The 22,303-nt window shown below is 45.4% G+C and overlaps 1 protein-coding gene across 1 annotated transcript in view; it reads left to right on the forward strand.

Annotated features, from left to right (window-relative positions):
- Positions 1 to 18,942, forward strand: part of fbn2b (fibrillin 2b) — a 44,118-nt gene extending 25,176 nt beyond the window's left edge. Inside the window, exons 9-64 of the mRNA XM_068743625.1 lie at positions 444 to 596; positions 1,156 to 1,482; positions 1,622 to 1,765; positions 2,026 to 2,145; positions 2,287 to 2,412; positions 2,490 to 2,612; positions 2,912 to 3,187; positions 3,284 to 3,337; positions 3,417 to 3,542; positions 4,136 to 4,261; positions 4,485 to 4,604; positions 5,594 to 5,731; positions 5,817 to 5,867; positions 6,069 to 6,194; positions 6,286 to 6,513; positions 6,710 to 6,835; positions 6,955 to 7,083; positions 7,185 to 7,310; positions 7,508 to 7,633; positions 7,753 to 7,875; positions 8,366 to 8,491; positions 8,721 to 8,846; positions 9,140 to 9,262; positions 9,382 to 9,504; positions 9,592 to 9,717; positions 9,814 to 9,936; positions 10,048 to 10,170; positions 10,364 to 10,525; positions 10,618 to 10,686; positions 10,758 to 10,883; positions 10,986 to 11,111; positions 11,219 to 11,368; positions 11,460 to 11,531; positions 11,625 to 11,750; positions 12,406 to 12,531; positions 12,857 to 12,982; positions 13,117 to 13,233; positions 13,520 to 13,648; positions 13,933 to 14,052; positions 14,148 to 14,273; positions 14,442 to 14,594; positions 14,704 to 14,769; positions 14,843 to 14,968; positions 15,235 to 15,354; positions 15,467 to 15,589; positions 15,750 to 15,881; positions 16,010 to 16,135; positions 16,300 to 16,506; positions 16,714 to 16,839; positions 16,966 to 17,088; positions 17,222 to 17,338; positions 17,450 to 17,578; positions 17,672 to 17,791; positions 17,978 to 18,209; positions 18,300 to 18,453; positions 18,565 to 18,942. Of these exons, the coding sequence (XP_068599726.1) occupies positions 444 to 596; positions 1,156 to 1,482; positions 1,622 to 1,765; positions 2,026 to 2,145; positions 2,287 to 2,412; positions 2,490 to 2,612; positions 2,912 to 3,187; positions 3,284 to 3,337; positions 3,417 to 3,542; positions 4,136 to 4,261; positions 4,485 to 4,604; positions 5,594 to 5,731; positions 5,817 to 5,867; positions 6,069 to 6,194; positions 6,286 to 6,513; positions 6,710 to 6,835; positions 6,955 to 7,083; positions 7,185 to 7,310; positions 7,508 to 7,633; positions 7,753 to 7,875; positions 8,366 to 8,491; positions 8,721 to 8,846; positions 9,140 to 9,262; positions 9,382 to 9,504; positions 9,592 to 9,717; positions 9,814 to 9,936; positions 10,048 to 10,170; positions 10,364 to 10,525; positions 10,618 to 10,686; positions 10,758 to 10,883; positions 10,986 to 11,111; positions 11,219 to 11,368; positions 11,460 to 11,531; positions 11,625 to 11,750; positions 12,406 to 12,531; positions 12,857 to 12,982; positions 13,117 to 13,233; positions 13,520 to 13,648; positions 13,933 to 14,052; positions 14,148 to 14,273; positions 14,442 to 14,594; positions 14,704 to 14,769; positions 14,843 to 14,968; positions 15,235 to 15,354; positions 15,467 to 15,589; positions 15,750 to 15,881; positions 16,010 to 16,135; positions 16,300 to 16,506; positions 16,714 to 16,839; positions 16,966 to 17,088; positions 17,222 to 17,338; positions 17,450 to 17,578; positions 17,672 to 17,791; positions 17,978 to 18,209; positions 18,300 to 18,453; positions 18,565 to 18,942 (7,745 nt within the window). The remainder of the gene's footprint in view (positions 1 to 443; positions 597 to 1,155; positions 1,483 to 1,621; positions 1,766 to 2,025; positions 2,146 to 2,286; positions 2,413 to 2,489; positions 2,613 to 2,911; positions 3,188 to 3,283; positions 3,338 to 3,416; positions 3,543 to 4,135; positions 4,262 to 4,484; positions 4,605 to 5,593; positions 5,732 to 5,816; positions 5,868 to 6,068; positions 6,195 to 6,285; positions 6,514 to 6,709; positions 6,836 to 6,954; positions 7,084 to 7,184; positions 7,311 to 7,507; positions 7,634 to 7,752; positions 7,876 to 8,365; positions 8,492 to 8,720; positions 8,847 to 9,139; positions 9,263 to 9,381; positions 9,505 to 9,591; positions 9,718 to 9,813; positions 9,937 to 10,047; positions 10,171 to 10,363; positions 10,526 to 10,617; positions 10,687 to 10,757; positions 10,884 to 10,985; positions 11,112 to 11,218; positions 11,369 to 11,459; positions 11,532 to 11,624; positions 11,751 to 12,405; positions 12,532 to 12,856; positions 12,983 to 13,116; positions 13,234 to 13,519; positions 13,649 to 13,932; positions 14,053 to 14,147; positions 14,274 to 14,441; positions 14,595 to 14,703; positions 14,770 to 14,842; positions 14,969 to 15,234; positions 15,355 to 15,466; positions 15,590 to 15,749; positions 15,882 to 16,009; positions 16,136 to 16,299; positions 16,507 to 16,713; positions 16,840 to 16,965; positions 17,089 to 17,221; positions 17,339 to 17,449; positions 17,579 to 17,671; positions 17,792 to 17,977; positions 18,210 to 18,299; positions 18,454 to 18,564) is intronic.
- The last annotated feature ends 3,361 nt before the right edge of the window (positions 18,943 to 22,303 follow it).

The following is a 22,303-nucleotide window of genomic DNA, read 5'->3' on the forward strand; positions in this document are numbered from 1 at the left end:
GTTTGCTCTGCCATCTCTAGTTGAAAGTTACAACAATTATAAAACACTCTGACCCAGTTTTTCAAAATTATTTAATGTGTTCTGTGGCATCTGGAGCTGCACATAATAGAGTTTTAACAATACATTGATTATACCCTGATGCATCGATAAAGCTGGATGAGAAGCCTGAGAAGATCAGACAAAAATAAGAAATTTCTGCTTCTTTTAAATTTCCTCTGTACAACGACTGTATACAAAAAAAGCAGTAGAGTTTTGTTTTTGTTTTTTATATGCAAATCACAAACATCTGCTCTGACAAATTGTTACATTTTAAAGAATGTAGAGAATGAAAAGCAGAAAAAAGATCCAGTACATCAAAACTACACACATATAATGAGAAAGTATCCAGTCTACGTATTAGTTTCTCTGGACTAATCCTTTTGATGTATCCCGTCTTTCTTCAGATCAGCGTGTAGGCACCTGCTTCTCTGCTCTGGCTAATGGCCGCTGTGCTGCTGAGCTGGGTGGTCAATTCACCAAGATGCAGTGTTGCTGCGACGCAGGACGCTGTTGGGCTTTGGGGCAGATCCCTGAAATGTGCCCTGTCAGGGGGTCCGGTGAGTACGCAAGGAACGAGCCAAAGCTGACGGATAACCTTCTACACAGAGCTAATGAGTCGAAAAGTGAGACGGTAACGTTAAAAGGAGAAGCCAGACGATGCCAGAGATCTTTGAGTTTTGCGTGTGCCTGACAGAATGGGAAGAGCTCCCAGTGATGAGGGTGAAGTTATGAGTACAAACAAAACACAGAAAGATGGAACATCTTTGTGTGAAAGGAAGGAGCCGTCATCTCCCCGCTAGAGCCGGAGTACAGAAAACGCTTTCTCTGCCTGAGATCATGTCTTTCTCCACCGACTCATCACTGATGGTCTTTCACTGTTACTGGCAAGATAGTGTGTGTGTGTAGGTGTGTGTGTGTGTGTGTGTGTACTGTTGTAAAATGAAAAAAAGATCTATACACATCCATATCAGGCTGGACACATATCCTGTGCATACCTAGACATAGAGAATGTATGGATGCATGCATGTACTGTGTGCATTAGAGTGGCAGACTGAATCGCCATGACGATCTACACCAGCGCTTTTAAACACTATATGATCTACGCTCCTCTTGTAGACGAGTCCAGGCGTCTGTGCATTGTGGGCGTTCCCCAAGGACACGGCCTCCCTCACACCTACCCTAATGGAAACTTCCCCAACAACAACGGCAATGGCTTCAACTACGGATTCAAGTTCCCCAGCGTTCCTAATGGTAACGGTAATGGAGGTGCCGGTGGCAACGGAGGAGGAAGCTTCGGAGGGAACGGTGGGAGCTTCGGAGGAAACGGAGGGGGATTTGGAGGAAATGGCGGGAGCTTCGGTGGGAACGGCGGCGGAAGCTTTGGGGGGAACGGTGGCGGCTTCGGAGGGAATGGAGGAGGACCTCTGACCCATCAGCATATAGGTGAGTCCTTCCTGTGGATCCGAATGCGTCTTCCAAATGGCCCTATGTCAGCAAGGCTCCTTGCTGCGGCTGGGAAAGCTGGATACGTTTATTTCCGTCTTTGCTTATCTGCTTGTTAACAAATCTCTTATATTCGCAGGCACGGTTTCTGTGAACGACTCCATTGACGTGTGCACTTATTTCACCAACCTGTGTCTGAATGGCCGCTGCATTCCTACGCCCATGAGCTACCGTTGTGAGTGCAACATGGGCTACAGACAGGACGTTCGTGGGGAGTGCATTGGTGAGAAACGTTCATACACACTGTATTGTCCTTTGTTTCTCCTGACCCTGATGGGCAGGCACAGTGACAGTCCCACAGTTAGTTGCATGTGCTGCACTGCCACCTTCTGTCCACTGAAGGAACTCCAGTGCATTCTGACGCTTACTGGAGACCCCTGCTAAGATGCAAATTGTGCTTGATGTGCTTGATACTTAAATTCATTTTCTCTGATATTCGGGATAGCTTATGATTTATCTTTTGTTTCATATCTTTCTCTCCAGATGTGGATGAGTGTGTGAGTAACCCCTGTATCAATGGAGACTGTGTCAACACACCTGGATCATATCACTGCAAATGCCGTGAGGGCTACCAGGGAACCCCAACAAAGCAAGCCTGCATTGGTATGTCTGACTGTGCTGCTAAGTAACAGGATGATTTTATATACAGGTGTAGCAATGAAGAGTCGTAAGCACACACCCTGAAAGCCTTACCATGACGAAACAAAGTAAAAAAAAAAAGCACATTCATCTTCCTCTATTCAGATATCGATGAGTGCATCGTGAACGGAGTGATGTGTCGCAACGGCCGCTGCGTGAACACAGAGGGAAGCTTTCAGTGTATCTGCAACGCTGGCTTTGAGCTGACTCCTGATGGAAAGAACTGCATTGGTGAGGGGCCACCACAGACACATGCCAACGTTCAAACCCTCAAACCTGACCTGGATGCACCACTCGCCTCCCTCCAGATCACGATGAGTGTGCCACCACCAACATGTGTCTCAATGGCATGTGCATCAACGAGGATGGCAGCTTCAAGTGTATCTGCAAGCCTGGCTTTGCTTTAGCACCAAACGGACGCTACTGTACTGGTAGGAATGAAGCCTCCAGCCGTTGGCCAAACACGCCGCTTTGGCAGATTTTGTGTATCAATATTTTACCACACTTTTTAATGACATGCCTAATGTACATCCACTGATGTGCTTTGGTTGACAAATACATCAGTGGATTTATTTGTTAGATAGAAGAGTATAAGCCCGCTGTCAGATTGCATTCTCGATGAATTCTAGTTAATTTAGTGATGTAAATAGACCACTCTGCACATCTGCCTTGGCTCATAAGCTCCAGCCACATCTGTACACGTCTGTATGACCTGCCATCTGTTCATCAGACATCGATGAGTGTCAGACGCCTGGGATATGCATGAACGGTCGCTGCATCAACTCTGAGGGCTCCTTCCGCTGCGAGTGCCCTCCAGGCCTTGCCATTGATGTGGATGGGAGAGTGTGTGTGGACACTCACATGAGGACTACCTGCTACGGCGCCATTAAAATGGGCACATGTTCCCGTCCGTTCCCTGGTGCCGTGACCAAGTCTGAGTGCTGCTGTGCAAATCCTGAACATGGCTTTGGAGAACCTTGCCATCCCTGCCCCTCCAGAAACTCGGGTAAAATGACGGCTCAGTCCGATTAACGTCGCAGAAAGAAAGATTACAAATGTGGCTATCTGATCTAATTTATTTCATGTTGCTATGATCTGTCAGCTGAGTTCCAGGCTGTGTGCAGCAGTGGCATCGGCATCACAGCCGATGGCAGAGGTGAGTGTGTTGCTCATGAATGCCGATGCGCTTCAGGAAGCCATTTGATCAGTCTTGATTTACGCCTGTCCACTCCTAGACATCAACGAGTGCGCCCTGGACCCAGACATCTGTCAGAACGGCATATGTGAGAACCTGAGAGGAAGCTACCGCTGCATCTGTAACATCGGTTATGAGTCTGACACCAGTGGCAAAAACTGTGTTGGTGAGTGGGAGCGGATCTATGCAGGAGATGTGTGTGTGTGTGTGTGTGTGTGCGCGCTTACATGTTACAGTCTGTGAGTACGATGTACGACTGTAAATCATGGATATCCACCGCGCCTCCAGACCAGTGGACAGAATTCAGTTCTGAAAAAGTTCTGCAGGGATCAAAATTTTAGCAAATAATAATTGTTTTTGTCAGTTTGTTTGTTTTTTTTAGATGTATTTTGCATTTCCTGTCCTTCGACACAAATTTTTAGCACTCATGAGTTTGAAAAGTTAGCCATGTGCTAGTCCTAAAGTGAAATATTCCTGTTAATTAGAGTCTCTGAATGGCGTTCCATTAAACAGCGTGAATGCAAAGCAATATCATTGTCACATTTGGACCACTATTAACTGCAGAACACACCAAGTGAATCTGCCACAGAAATAAATGGTGTATTCTGGAAAATCAAGCGAACCGTTCTATTCCTTATTTATTCAACTCTTCTTTCATGGGAGTGACTTTCACTAAAAAGACCCTCTGATGAGAATATAATGAGAATTGATTACTGTGTTCTGTTTTCTCACCCAAGCCTTGTCTCTCCAACCCCACAGACATCAATGAGTGTCTGGTGAACCGTCTGCTTTGTGACAACGGCCTGTGCAGAAACACGCCAGGCTCCTACACCTGCTCCTGCCCAAAGGGATTTGTCTTCAAACCTGACTCTGAGACCTGTGAAGGTGATCTCTCTCACACACACACACACACACACACGTAGTGCTGGCTCACATATGGATGTGTTTTGTCAATAATACCAGTCAAGGTCAATCAAGGTTATTTTGAGGTTATTGTTACCAGATGTGTTGTATTTAGTTTGTCTTTTTCACTGCCAAATGGTGACAACGATCCGTTCGAATCGGGCTCTTGGCCCTGACGTCTGCTGCTTGCTTGCACATGTTCCAGATATCAATGAGTGCGTCTCAAACCCGTGCATCAATGGAGTGTGCCGCAATGTGGCCGGGTCCTTCAACTGCGAGTGCTCTCACGGCAGCAAGCTGGACTCCACTAACACCATCTGCGTGGGTAAGACATCCATCCTTCCAAAGTCCTCATTCCATGTAGAGCGGCACCTCAAGTACCCGAAAATATCTAGTGTCAAATAATGATTACGTGGAGACAATACGAGCATCAATGGAAAAAAAAACAATCAATGCAAGAGACTTCCTCCCTCAGTGTTGGAAACAAACACTCTGGAATCTTTCACATTGCTCGGATGTTAAAGTGATGAAATTGCAAACAGATGATTTATTAGAATCCTCGGTTCACACAGAAACTGTTTTATTAAAATAGACATGTGGTATGTGAGTCTCTCTGCTAAGAATAATGTTGCACATATTTGGGTGTTTTTACTTTTGGGAAGTTACTCTGAGAAAGTTACATGCTAATAGAGAAAAAACTTACTCTTTAAATACATACTCATGCATATTGCAGAGTTCCTCTGGTTTGGCTCGCTTCTTATATTCCACAGTCACTTGGAGTTCTTTCCAGTGTGGGAGCAAAGGGAAGATATTTGTAATGCATTGCAATTCTGTGTTTGGGTGACTTCTTGTTTTTGTCAAACTAAATAAAAATAATAAAGGGCTCATTTTTATGAATGTAAATTCTTTCAGAATGCAGAAGTTTAGGATTAAAATGTAATGATGTGTGGTTTTACGCAGCTCAGCAGGAAGCTGAATACAGTTTTTTTTGTCAACTGATAGTTGCCAAAGGCACCCCCCCACCACACACACACACACACAGACATACTTATCCATGTGACTTAGAAGGACAATTTTTTCAATCACGTTTTTTGCAACACCCCTTTCCACTACAAAGATATAATAAATGTAAAAAAATCTATTTGAGCTATACAACACAGATCTCACTTAAAACACACACACACACAGTTTAAGTGTGTTTATGTAGAAGGAACAACAGCAACACATTTTAGATTTAGAGTACACTCAATATGATTTTATGAGTGCTCATTGGGTTTCTGTAATCAGTGTTCCGACGCTTCCTTGGTTCCACAGACAGCATGAAGAGTACCTGCTGGCTGACCATACAAGACAACCGCTGTGAGGTAAACATCAACGGAGCCACGCTGAAGTCCGAGTGCTGCTCCACACTGGGAGCTGCCTGGGGCAGCCCCTGTGAACCCTGTGAGATCGGTCAGTTCTCACACTATCTCTCCATCTGTCTGTCTGTCTGTCTGTCTGTACTTTGTTGCATCTCATTTTCGTCATGCATCCTCAGATACCGCCTGTTCTCGGGGCTTCGCTCGTATGAAGGGTCTTGTCTGTGAAGGTAAGAACGCTCAACCCTCTGGAGAATGGTAGAAACCCTGCCGTGGTTTTACAACAGCAATGATCAATACTCTGTTATTCTTTATGTCCTGTAATGTGCATCTGTGGTCTCCCTGTGGATGTTTTTTGAGAAACAGAAATAGGTATGGATGTTTTTAGTGGGGTTCACCTTGTAACTGTGGTTCTTTAAATGCCCCTGTAGACATCAATGAGTGTGAGGTTTTCCCTGGAGTTTGCACAAATGGCCGGTGTGTGAACAACCAGGGATCTTTCCGCTGCGAGTGTGCAGAGGGCCTGACCTTGGATAGTACCGGGCGGACTTGTGTGGGTAAGGGGACCGTACGACATAGGAGCCCAATGACACTCTTATTTCTGGTGGAATCATGCAACTGCAATGACTTTATTTCTGAATGATGTAGATTTGCGCAGTGAGCAGTGCTATATGAAGTGGCATGAGGACGAGTGTGGTGAGCCTCTGCCTGGGCGATACCGAGTGGACATGTGCTGCTGTTCGGTGGGCGCTGCCTGGGGCATCGATTGTGAGGAGTGTCCCAAACCAGGCGCGCCTGACTACAGAGCCATTTGTCCCAGAGGGCCTGGCTTCGCCAACAGAGGAGACATTCTGACAGGCAGGCCCTTCTACAAAGGTACAGTGGTGATGATCCAGAAGAGATCCGGGATTCTGCATCACTTTGAAATATAACATGGCATGCTTCAAAATGTGTTCCTCAATATCTCGGTTGATTATTGACCAATGTTTATGGGATTTGCCACAATCATGTAGGGTGGGGAGCGCTATCTCACCACCAAAATTCAATTACTGTACTGATTCTTCCTTTCCAGATGTGAATGAGTGTAAAGTCTTCCAGGGTCTTTGTACTCATGGAAATTGCCGGAACACCATCGGCAGCTTTAAGTGTCGCTGCAACAGTGGCTTTGCTCTGACAGCAGAAGAGAGGAACTGCACAGGTAAGACTGACCAGCAGGGGGTGCAACACATATTCACTTTAAATCCTTCTGCTTGCACACGCTCACTTGTGCTTGTCTTGATTAGCAAGCTGTTAGTGACTTCCCTTTTTGTTTGCCAGATATCGATGAGTGCCGCATCTCTCCGGACCTGTGCGGACATGGCACCTGTGTCAACACACCGGGCAGCTTTGAGTGTGAATGTGTCGAGGGCTACGAGAGCGGCTTCATGATGATGAAGAACTGCATGGGTACATTGGAAACAAATTCACATTCCCCATTGCACAATAAATAATGCACTCATGTACAATCCGTTACCTCAATGTCGTTTCTTGGTTACGTCTTCCTCTAGATATCGATGAGTGTGAGCTAAACCCCCTGCTGTGTCGTGGAGGGACCTGTCTCAACACAGAAGGGAGTTACGAGTGTGAATGCCCCCCCGGACACTCGCTCAGCAACGACGGATCTGCCTGTGAAGGTGTGTCATACAGTATTGAAGCACAGGCTGACTGTGTTGTTCATCATTGGTAACACACCTATTCACTGCCACAGTAAAACTAGTTTTGTTTTCTATACACTGGTATTTTACTAATATTCATCTTTACCTTAATATGGTAAAATACCTGCCTTGTGCATAACGCATGCTCTTCTTTCCTTGTTCCTTGGCCCCATCAGATGTGAATGAATGCCAGCTGAGCGACAACCTGTGCAGGAATGGCCACTGTGTCAACATGGCAGGAACCTACCAATGCTCCTGTGACACTGGTTACCAGGCCACACCAGACCGGCAGGGCTGCGTAGGTGAGTGGAACAAACATAATCCGAAACATCTTGCACCACCATTGAATATTTAGGCATTCAAATGCATCGATGGTAATGAGATCCAGATGCCGGACTGAATTTATGGCCTTTCTTTGCAGATATTGATGAATGCACCATCATGAACGGAGGCTGTGAAACCCACTGCACCAACTCAGAGGGGAGCTATGAGTGCAGCTGCAGCGAGGGCTACGCTCTCATGCCTGATCTCAGGACCTGTGCAGGTAAAACACTGGACATGTGCAGTTCATCTGTGTTGCAGCCGAACATTAGCGCAAAGGTTCATCTCATTTGATTAAAGTAAAAAAAAAAAAAAACTCACAGCTTTTTTTTTTTTATTAAAATTAAGTATGTAACAGTTTTTAATTAATGGAACATCTAGTTCTGCTCTTTGATTCAGAGCTAAACAGTTCAAGGTGCCATTTCCACCCTTCATTTCACAGCCTCTGCTAAGTCAGCAGTTTGGCTCAAGTTGTATAAAATGTGACATCAGCTTTTTATATTAATTAGCAAACAATATTTTGGACACTGCAGATTTATTCGCACATGATCAATGGATAAAAGGCAAGAAAAATAAACTTGAGCAGTGTTTTGGTTTAGATTTGAACGGTTCTTATGAGAGATGAGAGTTTTTCCATGAAGATAAAGGCTGCCGGGTCTGCAGGATGTTGCCTCCCCTCGGCCATCATAACTTAACTCTGCTCTTCCTGTCAGACATTGATGAGTGCGAGGAGACTCCAGACATCTGTGACGGAGGACAGTGTACCAACATTCCTGGGGAGTACCGCTGTCTGTGCTACGATGGCTTCATGGCTTCTATGGACATGAGGACATGCATCGGTAAGAAGAAAAACTGCCCCTGAGATTGCAAGTACCTTCTGTGCTGTAGCTTCATTTCATTTTACGCCTGTCTTCTTCAATAACCTAACTCCCCTTCTGATTGGGTGACGTTCTTTATTTACTCAGTCAGCCTCTCTGTGTCTGATCTGTGGAATTCAGTCTGCCAGCCTCATTTTCTGTCACTCATGTTCCTCGAGTTTAAGTGTACCTGTCCACCCCGTCTGTCCAGATGTGAACGAGTGTGACTTGAACCCAAACATCTGTCTCCACGGTGACTGTGAGAACACCAAGGGGTCCTTCATCTGCCACTGTCAGCTGGGATACTTTGTGAAGAAGGGATCTACAGGCTGCACAGGTACACACACACACACACACACACACACACACATGAAAACAGAAGCTCACAGCCTACAGTTTTAAAATGTTAATTTATTGTTTATTTAAAAGCTAAGCAAAGAGCAACGTATTAAATATACAACTGAACAAAATATCTAATAATACAGTAACATCTTACTATATGAAAAGGTTGTTCTCCAATATTCTGTGTATTTTTTTTACATTCAAAGGAATGCTATAGCACTGAAATGTGTGCTGCTACCTGCTTATAGTCCAGTAGTTGATCACAATATCTGATCTCTGACCATGCAGATGTTGATGAGTGTGAGATTGGGGCACACAACTGCGACATGCATTCTGCTTGCATTAATGTGCCTGGAAGCTTTAAATGTCGCTGTCGAGATGGCTGGGTGGGAGATGGCATCAAGTGTGTGGGTGAGTACACGTTTAGAATATCTGGTGGGACCTGGTTTAGGTGTTAAATGAGTATTTTAAACCAAAATAAATCCACTGTATCATCTATTTTATCACAAGTTGTCTTTTTCTTCCTTTAGATCAGGATGAGTGCTCTGCAGAGGACCACAACTGCAACCCTAACGCAGACTGTGTCAACACGCCAGGATCTTACAGGTGTACATGCAAGGAGGGCTTCAATGGAGATGGATTTTCCTGCTCTGGTTAGATTGCTGAAACTTTCTGCACAAATTCTGTTGAATACTTTAGCACGTAAGATTGTAATGCATTCCCCCCTCCCTATCTTTCAGACATGGATGAATGTGCAGACAATGTGAACCTGTGTGAGAATGGCCAGTGTCTAAATGCTCCGGGTGGCTACCGCTGCGAGTGTGAGATGGGCTTCACTCCTACCGAAGACAGCAAGGCCTGTCAAGGTGCTGCATTCAGCTTGTCACATTTAGTTCTTGTCTCTTGTTTTTGATTTCTTGTAGTGTAACGTTTCCCCCTCTCTCTGATATGTTTGCACACAGACATTGATGAGTGTAATTTCCAAAACATCTGTGTGTTCGGATCATGCCAGAACCTTCCAGGGATGTTCCGTTGTGTGTGCGATGATGGTTATGAACTGGACCGCAGTGGAGGAAACTGCACTGGTGAGTGTGGAACTGCAGCTTCTGTTGGTTTTAGACTAAACTAAATGGTTCATGAAAAGCCGACTTTGGTGTTCATGGCTTAATTTGTGTGTGTGTTGCTGCGTACTGCAGACATCAACGAGTGTGCTGACCCCGTGAACTGCATCAATGGACTCTGTGTGAACACTCCCGGGAGCTACTTGTGTAACTGCCCAGCTGACTTTGAGCTCAACCCCACTGGAGTGGGCTGTGTGGGTGAGTCACACTTTAAATCTGGCGTAGACATAAACTGTAGGTTATTTACTTGCGGTACCATCATGAAAACAAATTAAGAAAATAATTTTCCAGTCATGAGAATCTGTTAAAACGCTCAGGTGAAGGGTGGATACTAGAATTTGTTGTAGGAAACCCAGAGATGCCTTCATTCAGGTGAACGTGTCTTTCCCAGATACCCGCGTTGGTAATTGCTTCCTGGATATCCTCGACCGTGGCGATGGAGGAATCTCCTGTAGCGCAGAGATCGGCGTGGGCGTGACCCGAGCGTCCTGCTGCTGCTCCCTGAGAGGAGCCTGGGGAAACCCCTGTGAACTGTGTCCCGCCCCCAACTCCAGTATGCGTCAGGACAGATTCTAATTCTAGATCATGCAACAAAGACATCCTGAAAACTCCCATCATAGCTAATTGTTGCTGTCTTGTCTGTAGCGGAATATAAGACCCTTTGTCCAGGAGGAGAGGGATTCAGACCGAACCCCATCACTGTTATCCTGGAAGGTAAACCCTTATTTTTCTCCGTTTTATATTTTGGTTTTTTGGTTATCTAACAATAACAAATTGTTGTCTAGATATTGATGAGTGCCATGAGCTGCCAGGTCTTTGCCAAGGTGGGATCTGCATTAACACATTTGGTAGTTTCCAGTGTGAGTGTCCAGCCGGCTACTATCTCAACGAGATGACTCGCATCTGTGAGGGTAAGAACTCGAAGAGGAATCATTTTAATCCAGTTCAATGCATGCGATCACGTGTAAGAGGAAAAAGCATTCACATTTTTGTACCGTCATAATTACACACAGATATCGATGAGTGCATAGCCCACATTGGGATATGTGGACCTGGCACCTGCTACAACACTCTGGGCAACTACACCTGTGTGTGTCCTCCTGAATACATGCAGGTCAATGGAGGAAACAACTGCATGGGTGAGTGGCGTAGAGTTGGTACCTTAAAAACAAACGTACATAAATGACTGTTTGTAAAGAGAAGACGAGTGGGTTTAACAGATCGACCATGTGACCCTTTTCTGCAGACATGAGGAAGAGCGTGTGTTACCGTAACTTCAATGACACATGTGAGAATGAGCTGTCCTTCAACATGACCAAGAAGATGTGCTGCTGTGCCTACAATGTTGGCAAAGCCTGGAACAAGCCGTGTGAGGCGTGTCCAACTCCTGCTACCAGTGAGTAGCATTAAATACCCCGAAATACTCACGGAAGCAACTGTGAAAAGCTTTTATATTGCTGTAACTCCCTTTTATCATTCTGCTTCAGCTGAGTACCAGCTGCTGTGCGGTAACCAGGCTCCTGGCTTCATCATTGACATTCACACCGGGAAGCCAGTTGGTAAGTAGCAAAGCGGCGCAGTGCAGAAGGAAGATGCACCGGCTCAAGGTCCAGCGTGCATTCTAACATCCTGTGTGATGTTGATTTATGCAGATATCGATGAATGTAGGGAGATCCCTGGCATCTGTGCCAATGGAGTGTGCATCAACCAGATTGGCAGCTTCCGCTGTGAATGCCCGATGGGCTTCAGCTACAACAATATCCTGCTCATATGTGAAGGTAAAACACGCGGTTTACAAAATGTTTATTTCTGTCTTGCTGCTTCTTTGCTTGACTTACAATGTATTTTGTGCAGTGGTAGTAGATGTACTTCTCTTTTCTGTCAGTCACACAGAGGCTTATCTCTCTACACCATATCTCATTTAATGTTTTTGCATCTCTTTTTTCCAATACAATCTTGCCGTTGGCACAAATACAGTCACTTTCTCTGCACTAAATCAAACAAACACAGCCACAAAATAGATCCTGCATATATAATTACACTGCTACACTCTCTGAGTCACCCTCCCTGTCCTCCTAATCCAAAATGAACTCTGGGTACATCTATATATTCAGACCAAATGTCATCATAAATTACAAAACCTTGTGTGGGACGGCACTTTTACAAGCAGCCCACTCAGTGGAGTTAATGCTGCTTTTCCCCACATGAATAATGTCCTTGGAAAGACAAGTAGAGTGGCTCTAAATTGGAATTGCCTGCCTGGAACTTCAATCACGAAGAGCCTGCCAGCAACGTCCTGAGCTGCAGAGCCAAAATGGAGCCTTTGAGTTTTCTCAACCGCTCGCCCCCTCCACTAATTGTGTGCTCCGAACCAGACAGTTATGGAGCCTGTGATTGACGCCCGCTGTTTCTTCCTTTGCTCCTCCTGTGTAGATATTGATGAGTGTAACAGCGGGGACAACCTGTGCCAACGCAACGCCAACTGCATCAACATTCCAGGCAGCTACCGCTGCGAGTGCTCGCCAGGCTTCAAACTCTCCCCCAGCGGGGCCTGCGTGGGTGAGTTCAGCCAAAAACACAGGCCCGATTAAAAACACAATGCCGGTGGAAGGAATGGCCGTCGTAGTTGGAAGTTACGTTATTGTAAATGGCATTTATGGCAAAGCGTAAAAACCTGATGAGGCTTCCTAAGTGAACCAGCTGTTCACCAAATACGAGACTCGATTGCGTAAAATGCGGTAACACATTTGTGCAAAAGAAATCATATAGAGACTACATTATTTTGGGTTAAACGATTGATCTAAAAATAATCAGAACCCCGGTGGATAATTTAAACTACCGGTACTGTCATCGGCTAACCCTTTTATTTCTGCTTCTCTTTCAGACCGGAATGAGTGCCAGGAGATTCCTAATGTGTGCAGCCATGGAGAGTGTATCGATACACAGGGAAGCTATCGTTGTCTCTGCCACAACGGCTTCAAAGCTACTGCTGACCAGACCATGTGCATGGGTAAGAGCTCTGAGGAATGTAAACCCGCAGAATCAATCAATACGTAGCCACATAATACACACGTTTGATCTTTTATGAGATACTTTCATTTATGTTTTTAAGTGTTCTTGCGGTTCTTTCCGTGTTTATTTCAGACATTGATGAATGTGACAGGCAGCCATGTGGCAACGGCACCTGTAAAAACACAGTGGGATCCTACAACTGCCTTTGCTTCCTCGGCTTTGAGCTCACACACAATAACGACTGCATGGGTGAGGAAGATTTCATCGTGGGCTCCACAAATGTCAACATTATTTTTAATTTTTTAAGTTTAGATGTCATATCAGTTAAACAGAAAAATTCCAGTAAATGCTGCTACATTTGGAAACGCATTACATAATATTTAGAGATTATAGAAATTGACATTCAATTCAAAAACCTTTTGACTTTAACAGTGCGGCAAAGCGACTGATATGTCAGCCAATCCTTTCTCCTAGCATTAATACTTAATGTCCAAAAAAAAATAAAAGGTTTCTTCTTCTCAATGTTTATTCGCAGACATCGACGAGTGCAGCGCGCTGCAGGGCCAAGTGTGCAGGAATGGGCAGTGCATCAATGGACTCGGTTCCTTCCAGTGCTTCTGCAACGAGGGCTATGAAAATACACCGGATGGAAAGAACTGTGTCGGTGAGTCAGCCGTCCAATGTCAGGAGGGTATTGTGACGTGGACTTCCAATAGGGAGGATTTGGTTTGAGGTTCCAGGTGTTGTGGGTTGCAGATCTTTTCCTATGATGACGGCGTGGGAAAGAGCTTGTGATATAAAGAGCATGCACAGCAGTTTCTTTCTTTCTTTCCGAATTAACTGATCTTTATAATAGAGTAGCATCAACAAAGATATTTACATGAAGGTACTCTTAGTACACACTTGGAAAACTGCACTGAAATTTGCACACTGTTCTTTTTTCCATAGATATCAATGAGTGTGTGAGTCTGCCCGGCACCTGCTCTCCAGGAACCTGTCAGAATCTGGATGGATCTTTCAGATGTATCTGCCCTCCTGGCTATGAGGTGCAAAATGACCAGTGTATAGGTAAGACACACCAAAAAAACATATACACACATAAAGATGCACTTAAGTTCTCATTAAATCCTCCACATGTACTCTGTTTTGTACTCCCTTCCCAGATATCGATGAGTGTGAGGTGGAGCCCAACATCTGTCAGTTTGGCACCTGCACCAACACCCCCGGCAGCTTCCAGTGCACCTGCCAGCCGGGCTTCGTGCTCTCTGACAACAAGCGCCGCTGCTATGGTAAGAGAAGCTACGGATACAGGGTGACCAGGTGTTATGGATGCTATCGACCTATTGACTGTGATACTGTGTCTCTTCACAGGTCTTTTTTGATGAATCGTCAAATTAAACGACGCTGCCCATCTGCAGGGCAACACACACATTGAATGGCTTTTTTTCTTATTGCAGATATCAGAAAGAGCTTCTGTTTCACCAAATTCGAAGCAGGAAAATGCTCCGTGCCCAAAGCTTTAAACACCACCAAGGCCAAGTGCTGCTGCAGCAAGATGCCTGGGGAAGGCTGGGGGCTTCCCTGTGAGCTGTGCCCACGAGAGAGTGAGGGTGTGTAATACACACACACACACACACACACACAGACACGCAGACACACACTAGCGCAAAAAGACATTTGTAAAATAATGAAGCTGACTTTTTCTTAATCTGTCTCCAGCTGCTTTTAACACTCTGTGTCCCTACGGCCATGGCGCCCTGCCTGGACCAGGAGAGACACGTGAAGGTGAGTCTTCATCAAATCCGTTGATGCGTTCACAGGCTTAAGAATGTGCTCATTTTCTCATGTTTCCCTGCAGATATGAACGAGTGTCTGGAAAACCCAGGCATCTGCCAGAACGGCATCTGCATCAACACTGATGGCTCCTTCCGCTGTGAATGTCCTTTTGGATACAACCTGGATTACACTGGAGTCAACTGTATTGGTGAGAGGATTTATGGGATTGAATTAAACGCAACAATTAAATACTGTACTCAACATATAGATAAATGAGGCCTGAAACATAGAAAAATCCATGGCTGCTGTTTTATATATTTGTTTTCTTTCCCTGGCGCCAGCAGCCTCAGAGTGCATCACAACCTGAGCTAGTTCTCGACTAACATTTAAAATGGCCCCTCTAAAATATCAGGCATCATTTCAACATTGTATTGATTTTGATTTTCTCTTCCCCATCTCCCTGCTCGTCTCCAGACACTGACGAGTGCTCCATAGGAAACCCATGTGGAAATGGATCCTGCACCAACGTGGTGGGAGGTTTCGAGTGTTCATGCCAGGAGGGATTCGAGCCTGGACCAATGATGACATGTGAAGGTTAGACATTGACACACTGAGACTCACGCACGTTTGAATCTGTACTTTTATTGAGAGCATTGTTTAAAATGTTCATTTAAGATTTCTAATCTGTCTCTCTCTTTGACTCCAGACATCAATGAGTGCTCCCAGAATCCTCTGCTGTGCGCGTTCCGTTGCGTTAACACCTTCGGTTCCTATGAGTGCATGTGTCCTGCTGGCTACGTTCTGCGTGACGACCAGCGCATGTGCAGAGGTAAGAGGGCACGGCGGATGCATTCTTGTTGGTGTCAGTTTGATCTGTTTGACTCCAGTCCCTCTGGTTTTACTTTGCTTTTCTGTGCGCCGTAATTATTCTTCACTAGCACTAAAAGCTTTAGTTGTGCATAATGTATATATGCCACCCCCCCCGTCAGATCAGGACGAGTGCTCTGAAGGCCTGGACGACTGCGACTCCAAGGGCATGACCTGTAAAAACCTGATCGGTACCTTCATGTGTATCTGTCCTCTTGGCATGCAGCGTAGACCGGACGGCGAGGGATGTATGGGTGAGTAGAAATGTGCTGGCCACCTCAGTTCACCTCAGTCTGCACCAAATATCTCCTGTTGTTTGTGGACATGCCTACCTCCTCGCTCTCTTCGTCCTTTCATCCTCTTCTCTGCACGCTGCCGCCAGACCTGAACGAGTGTCGCGCCAAGCCTGGCATCTGCAAGAACGGGCGCTGCGTCAATACTGTGGGAAGCTACCGCTGTGAATGCAACGACGGCTTTGAGCCAAGCTCCACTGGAACCGAATGTATCGGTGAGTTTGCCGCTGCAGATGAACATGTCGTCACTCACCTTTATATTCAGATGATGAATTGCTTTCTGCTTTATCGACCAAAAGGGCCTACTTCTATTTTTTGCTTCTATTTCTAAATATGATCGCCCCCCCTCTTTCTTCCTATCGTTTGTGTTTTATTCCAGACAACCGAAAGGGCTACTGCTACACGGAGGTTCTGCAGACGATGTGTCAGCAGTCATCCACCAGCAGGAGCAGCGTAACCAAGTCTGAATGCTGCTGCAACACGGGCCGAGGATGGGGCTCCCAGTGTGAGCTCTGCCCGCTGCCCGGCACCCTGCAGTACAAGAGGATGTGTCCGCTTGGACCGGGCTACACCACAGACGGTCGAGGTGAGGAGTGCAGTATTCATAAAATCATTTATTTTACTTTACTTTTAGTCAATTTAATCAGGAAATTCTTTGAAAACAGTTTTTTTTTAATTATATTAGGAAGTCAAGTAAGTGTAGGTGCATTGAGTTACGTACAGCGACGAGAACTAGAGCTCACACTGTCATGAAGAAGTTCCCAAAGTTCTCTCTCTCCCATCCATCCATCAGACATCAACGAGTGCCAGGTGATGCCAGATCTGTGCCGTAACGGTCAGTGCATCAACACTATCGGATCCTTCCGCTGCCACTGCAACGTGGGCTACAAGACTGACTTCACCGCGACCTCCTGCCTCGGTACGGGTGACCTCTGTTCTGGATAGACCGAGATAGAGAATGAATATTGCTACAAAATCTCTGACTTTCATCAACAACATTGTGTTTGAGTCCATATTGTCGGCATTCACTGTCTTCGTGTTTCAGATCTGGATGAATGTGCTCTGTCCCCGAAGCCCTGTAACTTCCTGTGTAAGAACACAGAGGGCAGCTATCTCTGCTCTTGCCCCAGAGGATACACCCTACAGCCAGATGGAAAGACCTGCAAAGGTGACTGAGCTCATCTGTTTATCAATGTGCTGTTCATAACATCACAGGAAACCATTGCGCGCTGTCTAACGGTGAGACGAGGATGCGTCGGCCTCGTCCGTTGCCATTAAATGCGTTGCGCTTTCCTCCTAAGATTTGGACGAGTGCTCAACGAAGCAGCACAACTGTCAGTTCCTGTGCGCCAACACCATCGGAGGCTTCACCTGCAAGTGTCCGCCTGGATTCACCCAGCACCAGACCGCCTGTGTCGGTGAGAAGACAGGAGAAGATCCGGTTGTCCATCCAGCGCTGAATGGGTTTATTTCTTATGGAAGAACAAGAAAGCCTAATCTGATCATCTGTTTCTCGCTAACTTTTGCAGACAACAATGAGTGTAGCGCTCAAAGCAGTGGGTGTGGTTCCCGGGCCGCTTGCGTCAACACGCCGGGCAGCTTCAACTGTGAATGCTCCAAAGGCTTCTCATTGGACAGCACAGGCATCGAGTGTGAAGGTGCGAGATGGAGTCTAGGGAGGAAGGTCCAGACGGCGACTTGTATCCGTGTCAACACTAAGATGGGAAATTGAAATTGAGCTTTTTCCCTAGATGTGGATGAGTGCGGCAGCAACCACCGCTGTCAGCACGGCTGCCAGAACATGCTGGGGGGCTTCCGCTGTGGCTGTCCCCACGGATACGTGCAGCACTACCAGTGGAACCAGTGCGTGGGTGAGTTTAGTGGGGTCATTGAGGTCACACCTCGGTTTCCAAATCAGTTTGACATTGACATTTGTTCATATTGAATTAAAGAAGTATGAAATAAGGGGCTAATGTCTTTTTTTTAGGGTATGGAAACAATATATTCATTCAATCTTTTTAAGTGTTCTATATCCCTGCGTTCTCTTTCCTCTGCAGATGAAAATGAATGCCAGGGAGGTTCAATGTGTGGCTCTGCCTCATGCTACAACACCCTGGGTAGCTTCAAGTGTGTGTGTCCCTCTGGCTTTGACTACGAGCAGGGCGCCGGTGGCTGCCAAGACGTAAATGAATGTAACGCAGGCGGTAACCCCTGCATCTACGGCTGCTCCAACACTGACGGGGGCTACCTGTGTGGCTGTCCTGGAGGCTTCTACAGAGCTGGACAGGGGTGAGAAGATTGGACGAGCATTTAGGTTTTCTCCACGGGAAGTTGGTGTCATTGCACATTCTACTAAACGTTCCTCTTGTTTCCATCCAGCCACTGTCTGTCAGGTTCAGGATTCCCAGGCCAGTTTGCAGAGGGCGATGAGGACGACAGTCTGTCTCCTGAGGCCTGCTACGAGTGTAAGATCAACGGCGGAGCACAGAACGGACGACACAAGCGCCATGCGGATGAAAATGAGATAAGCAAGGTATTTGTGGTGAAAAGCCGTTTCAGTGTTAGTCGTCAGGTCAGGTCTGGGTCACTTTAGATCAAAGGACAGAGTTTCACCTCCTTTCCTCTGTCCTCATCCTCGCTCTAGGATTCAGCAGTGAGTATGGCCAGCATGGACGTCCAAGACTCCATCCCCATGAACCTGTCTTTGTCCTCGCTGCTCAATAAGGAGTCTCTTCTCGAGCTTCTGCCTGCCCTGCAGCCCTTGGAGAACCACGTACGTTATGTCATTACTCACGGCAACGTGAACGAACACTTCCGCCTGATGGAGCGCCGTGATGGAAAAAGCGTGCTCCGACTCGGCAAGAGGCCGCCTCTCCCCGGATCCTACCGGCTGGAGATTGCCAGCCTGCGGCTCTTTGGGCCCCGGAGACTGCACCAGCTGGAGCAGCAGCACGACAGTGACTACCTACAAGGGGAAGTGGGAGACGCCCTGCGCATCAAGCTCAACATCCACTTGCACTGAGCTCAGCGTGTGATAGCAATCCTGTCCGGGACTCATTCCTACAGCCTTTGAGTTTTTAACATGCCCTTTTGTCCACTATGTCTCCCCTCCAACTCCCCTCTGCAGGAACGTCTCCACCAACAGGGGTGGGGGTCATCAAGGGCTATGAAAGACTGAGTCAAGCAGCCCAATTCTACCACCACTTGTTAATGTTTATGTTATTATATGATCATGTTTCATCTCGTGCCCCTCCACTCGTACCTGACTCAGCACTCATTCTCCACTCAGAGAGCTAATGGAGGGGGGGGGGGGGGGGGGCAGAGAGGTACGCTCGTGCTTGAACCACAGTCCCTTAGTAAAGAAGCAGTGGCAGCAGAAGGTCCGTGAAGTCCATGAAGCACTTTTGTAAAAACAAATCAAGCAAAGTGAGAAATTACACAAAAGAGGCATTTTTTTTTTAATGAAATTAAGTACTGAGAGAGGCCGAATCTGTTTATGCCACATACGTGTTACTATTTCATCTCATTGGGAATCAAAAGTCATACTTTTTTGTTTACTGTCATTCAGAAGTGATAAATCTTAAGTATAAGGGGTTTGGCACCATCATGGTGGTCCGAGAATTTTCTTAACTCTCTGTAATCTTGGTTTTAAAAAAAAATTACATTAAAAAATCACAACACGGCAACAGGCTTTATTACATCCGCCCCTCAGTATTGTAGCATGTCAATTAATGTATTTGTGCTGTTTGATTAATGTTAACACGAAGGACTGCGACCTTTACACAGCATTTCAGGTTCTTTCGTCCATAGAGGTCTCTTTTATATCTGGATGCCAACCAGTTTCAGAGGAGAAGACAGCAAACTGTGTTCTGCTCTGAGGTGACTGACTTTTGTCCCATCTCTGGGCAGCAGCAAGCAGGGATTAGTGTGTTTGTGTGTGTGTGTGCTGTCGTGTTTGGTTACCTCAATGCTTCTCACCGAGTATTGAAACCATGCTGTGATGCAGACTTTCAAACAAAAGAGGGTGCTATCGTCGCTCGGCATCCAACCAGAGCAGGGAACACAACCGTTAGTAGCCGGTAGACGTCACAGAAGATAGATAATGCTCCTGTTTGTATTTGTCCTTGTAGGGATTAAGACTTCAGGTGCACTGATTTCTGGACCTGAAATCCAGCTTTTTACAGCTAAAGTCCAAAGTCTGTTTCCATCGTTGGCTGTCCGAGCTTTGTCGCATCATATGCGTTGTCATATTTACTCCTGAACATAAATGATTTAGGAGAATAGAGGCGTGGCTGACAGCCAGTGGTGGGAGCTGGAGCTTCTTTTACTTGACCGTGAGCTTGATGTCTGAGGTCCGAGTCTCATTTCCAGCACAAACGGGGCTGAATAAACGAACAGCCTCAAACGTACATGACATGTTCATATTACCTAAGCTGTAACTAAACATTATTTAGGGCACACACAGGTGAACACAAACATTTGCACAGAAAAAAAAAATCAATTATCTGACAGGTCATCTTCAATTCTCTTTTTTTTTCTCTCGAGGAAAAAGGTGCTAGATAATACCATCTCGTTCGCTGTGCACAGAAAGTGCAGTCTTGAATCTGAATTGCAAAAGTAACATTTTTCCTGGGATCTATTGTTGTGTATGTCTGTCTTTCGTCTCAGTGCTGAAAAACCAATATTACCAAACTCGCTTCTTGGAAATGTAATTGTATATTTTTACGTGAAATGTGGATGTTTTTCTTTTTTTCTACCCAAAGCAAGTACTCTCGGTAAAACCAAGATTGAAGGCTTTTTGTTCTGTTGAATATCTTTGGTTGACGAGAAAACGATACAGTGTAAATCAGATCAGCCATTATTAACAGTAAATCAGAACTGTCGTCTATTCCACACACGCTTACACTGTCTGTACAGTCCTCTGCAGATCAACCCAAACTTGACCTCCAGCTGGTATCTATGGTGCTGAACAATAATCTTTATCTCTTAATGGTCAAGGTTGCTGAACGACGGCAATGTTTATGATACATAACCATTTCTCTAACCGGGGGAACCCTTGTATATTTTATACCTTTAATGTCAGTTTGTAACTTTTATTTTTTTTCCGTTTGCCACTATGTTTAAAAAAAAAAGGCAGTGTGTTGTGTGTTCTTACTGTATCTCAGCTTCCATGTCAAACTTGAAACAGTTTTGTCATCATTATCTGCTTGCATTGAAATAATTGCTTTATACTAGAAACTAAGGAGCCTGTTTGTGGAAATGTTCACTGTTAGCCTGACCAGAGTTCAGCTCAGAGCTGAGATGACAATCATCCGGTCCAAACCAGTCTACTAGCCGAGGATCAGGAAAACAATCGGCCATCACGGGACACCGTTTAATTTCTTGAATAATCATCGTCTTTGTGCGAAGACAAAAAAAAAACAAAGATTTATGACACCAAATGACAGTCTGTTTAAATCATTCATGTAATATTGTAAACTTTCATTCAGTGACATTAATGGCAATAAAGTATTGTGGGTTATATTTTTAAATACTGTATCCTGAGTTTTGCCGTCTCTTCTGTTTGCATCTCCACGGTGAACAAAAGTGGCACAAGTTGACAGATAAGGAATAATTTTTATTTAATTTCGAGCACAAACAATGGACTTTCCACACAGTCCAACTTTCAGAAGAGGATTTGAAGAGAATTTTTCATTTCGTTTTTTTCACTGATTCAATCCGGTGTATTAAAAACAAAGCAGATAGTCACAAAAATATGCAATTAGAAAACACACGAAAGCAAAGCTACCTGTTTTGCCCTCTAAGGCGTAGCAGAATGACTACTTCAAAAATCCACAGTCTAGTTTGATATGGAAAGAGGAAGAAGGCGGAAAGATAGCAAAAAAGAAGACTCCAAAACTTGAGTCAGGAATAGAAAAATAAAGCTTTCTTTTGCCTAAAGGTTGCTGTTGCTTCATCTCCACATTTGGCAGGCTGACTAAAGCAAAGGACACAAAATTTGCAGTAATAAGAATTTATAGAGCTTCAATATGGCTTTTCAGTTCTAGATACAGTAACACAAATCATACACTGGTGTAAATCTGATGGAGGTGCCACAAAAAGCAAATTAAAATATGGATCCGCTTCAGGATCAGGTCCCACAATTACAGGAGAGGAGAGGATTTGTGCTCGTCGATCAGCACCCGGATGCTTTGCAATGGACATGAGCGTTCTTTAAAGGGGTATCTGCTTGTGAGTGAATACCATTCAACTCCCACCTACTACCACTGTACTTCCGACTTGAGGGGTCGCCACAGCGAATCAATGTTCTCCACTTCACCCTGTCCTTTGCATCGCATTCAACTTCCACCTATGCATAAAAACGTGGCTTTAGGATTAGAAAC

Source organism: Brachionichthys hirsutus, chromosome 9 (assembly GCF_040956055.1).
Source record: "Brachionichthys hirsutus isolate HB-005 chromosome 9, CSIRO-AGI_Bhir_v1, whole genome shotgun sequence".
Classification (NCBI taxonomy): Eukaryota; Metazoa; Chordata; class Actinopteri; order Lophiiformes; family Brachionichthyidae; genus Brachionichthys; species Brachionichthys hirsutus.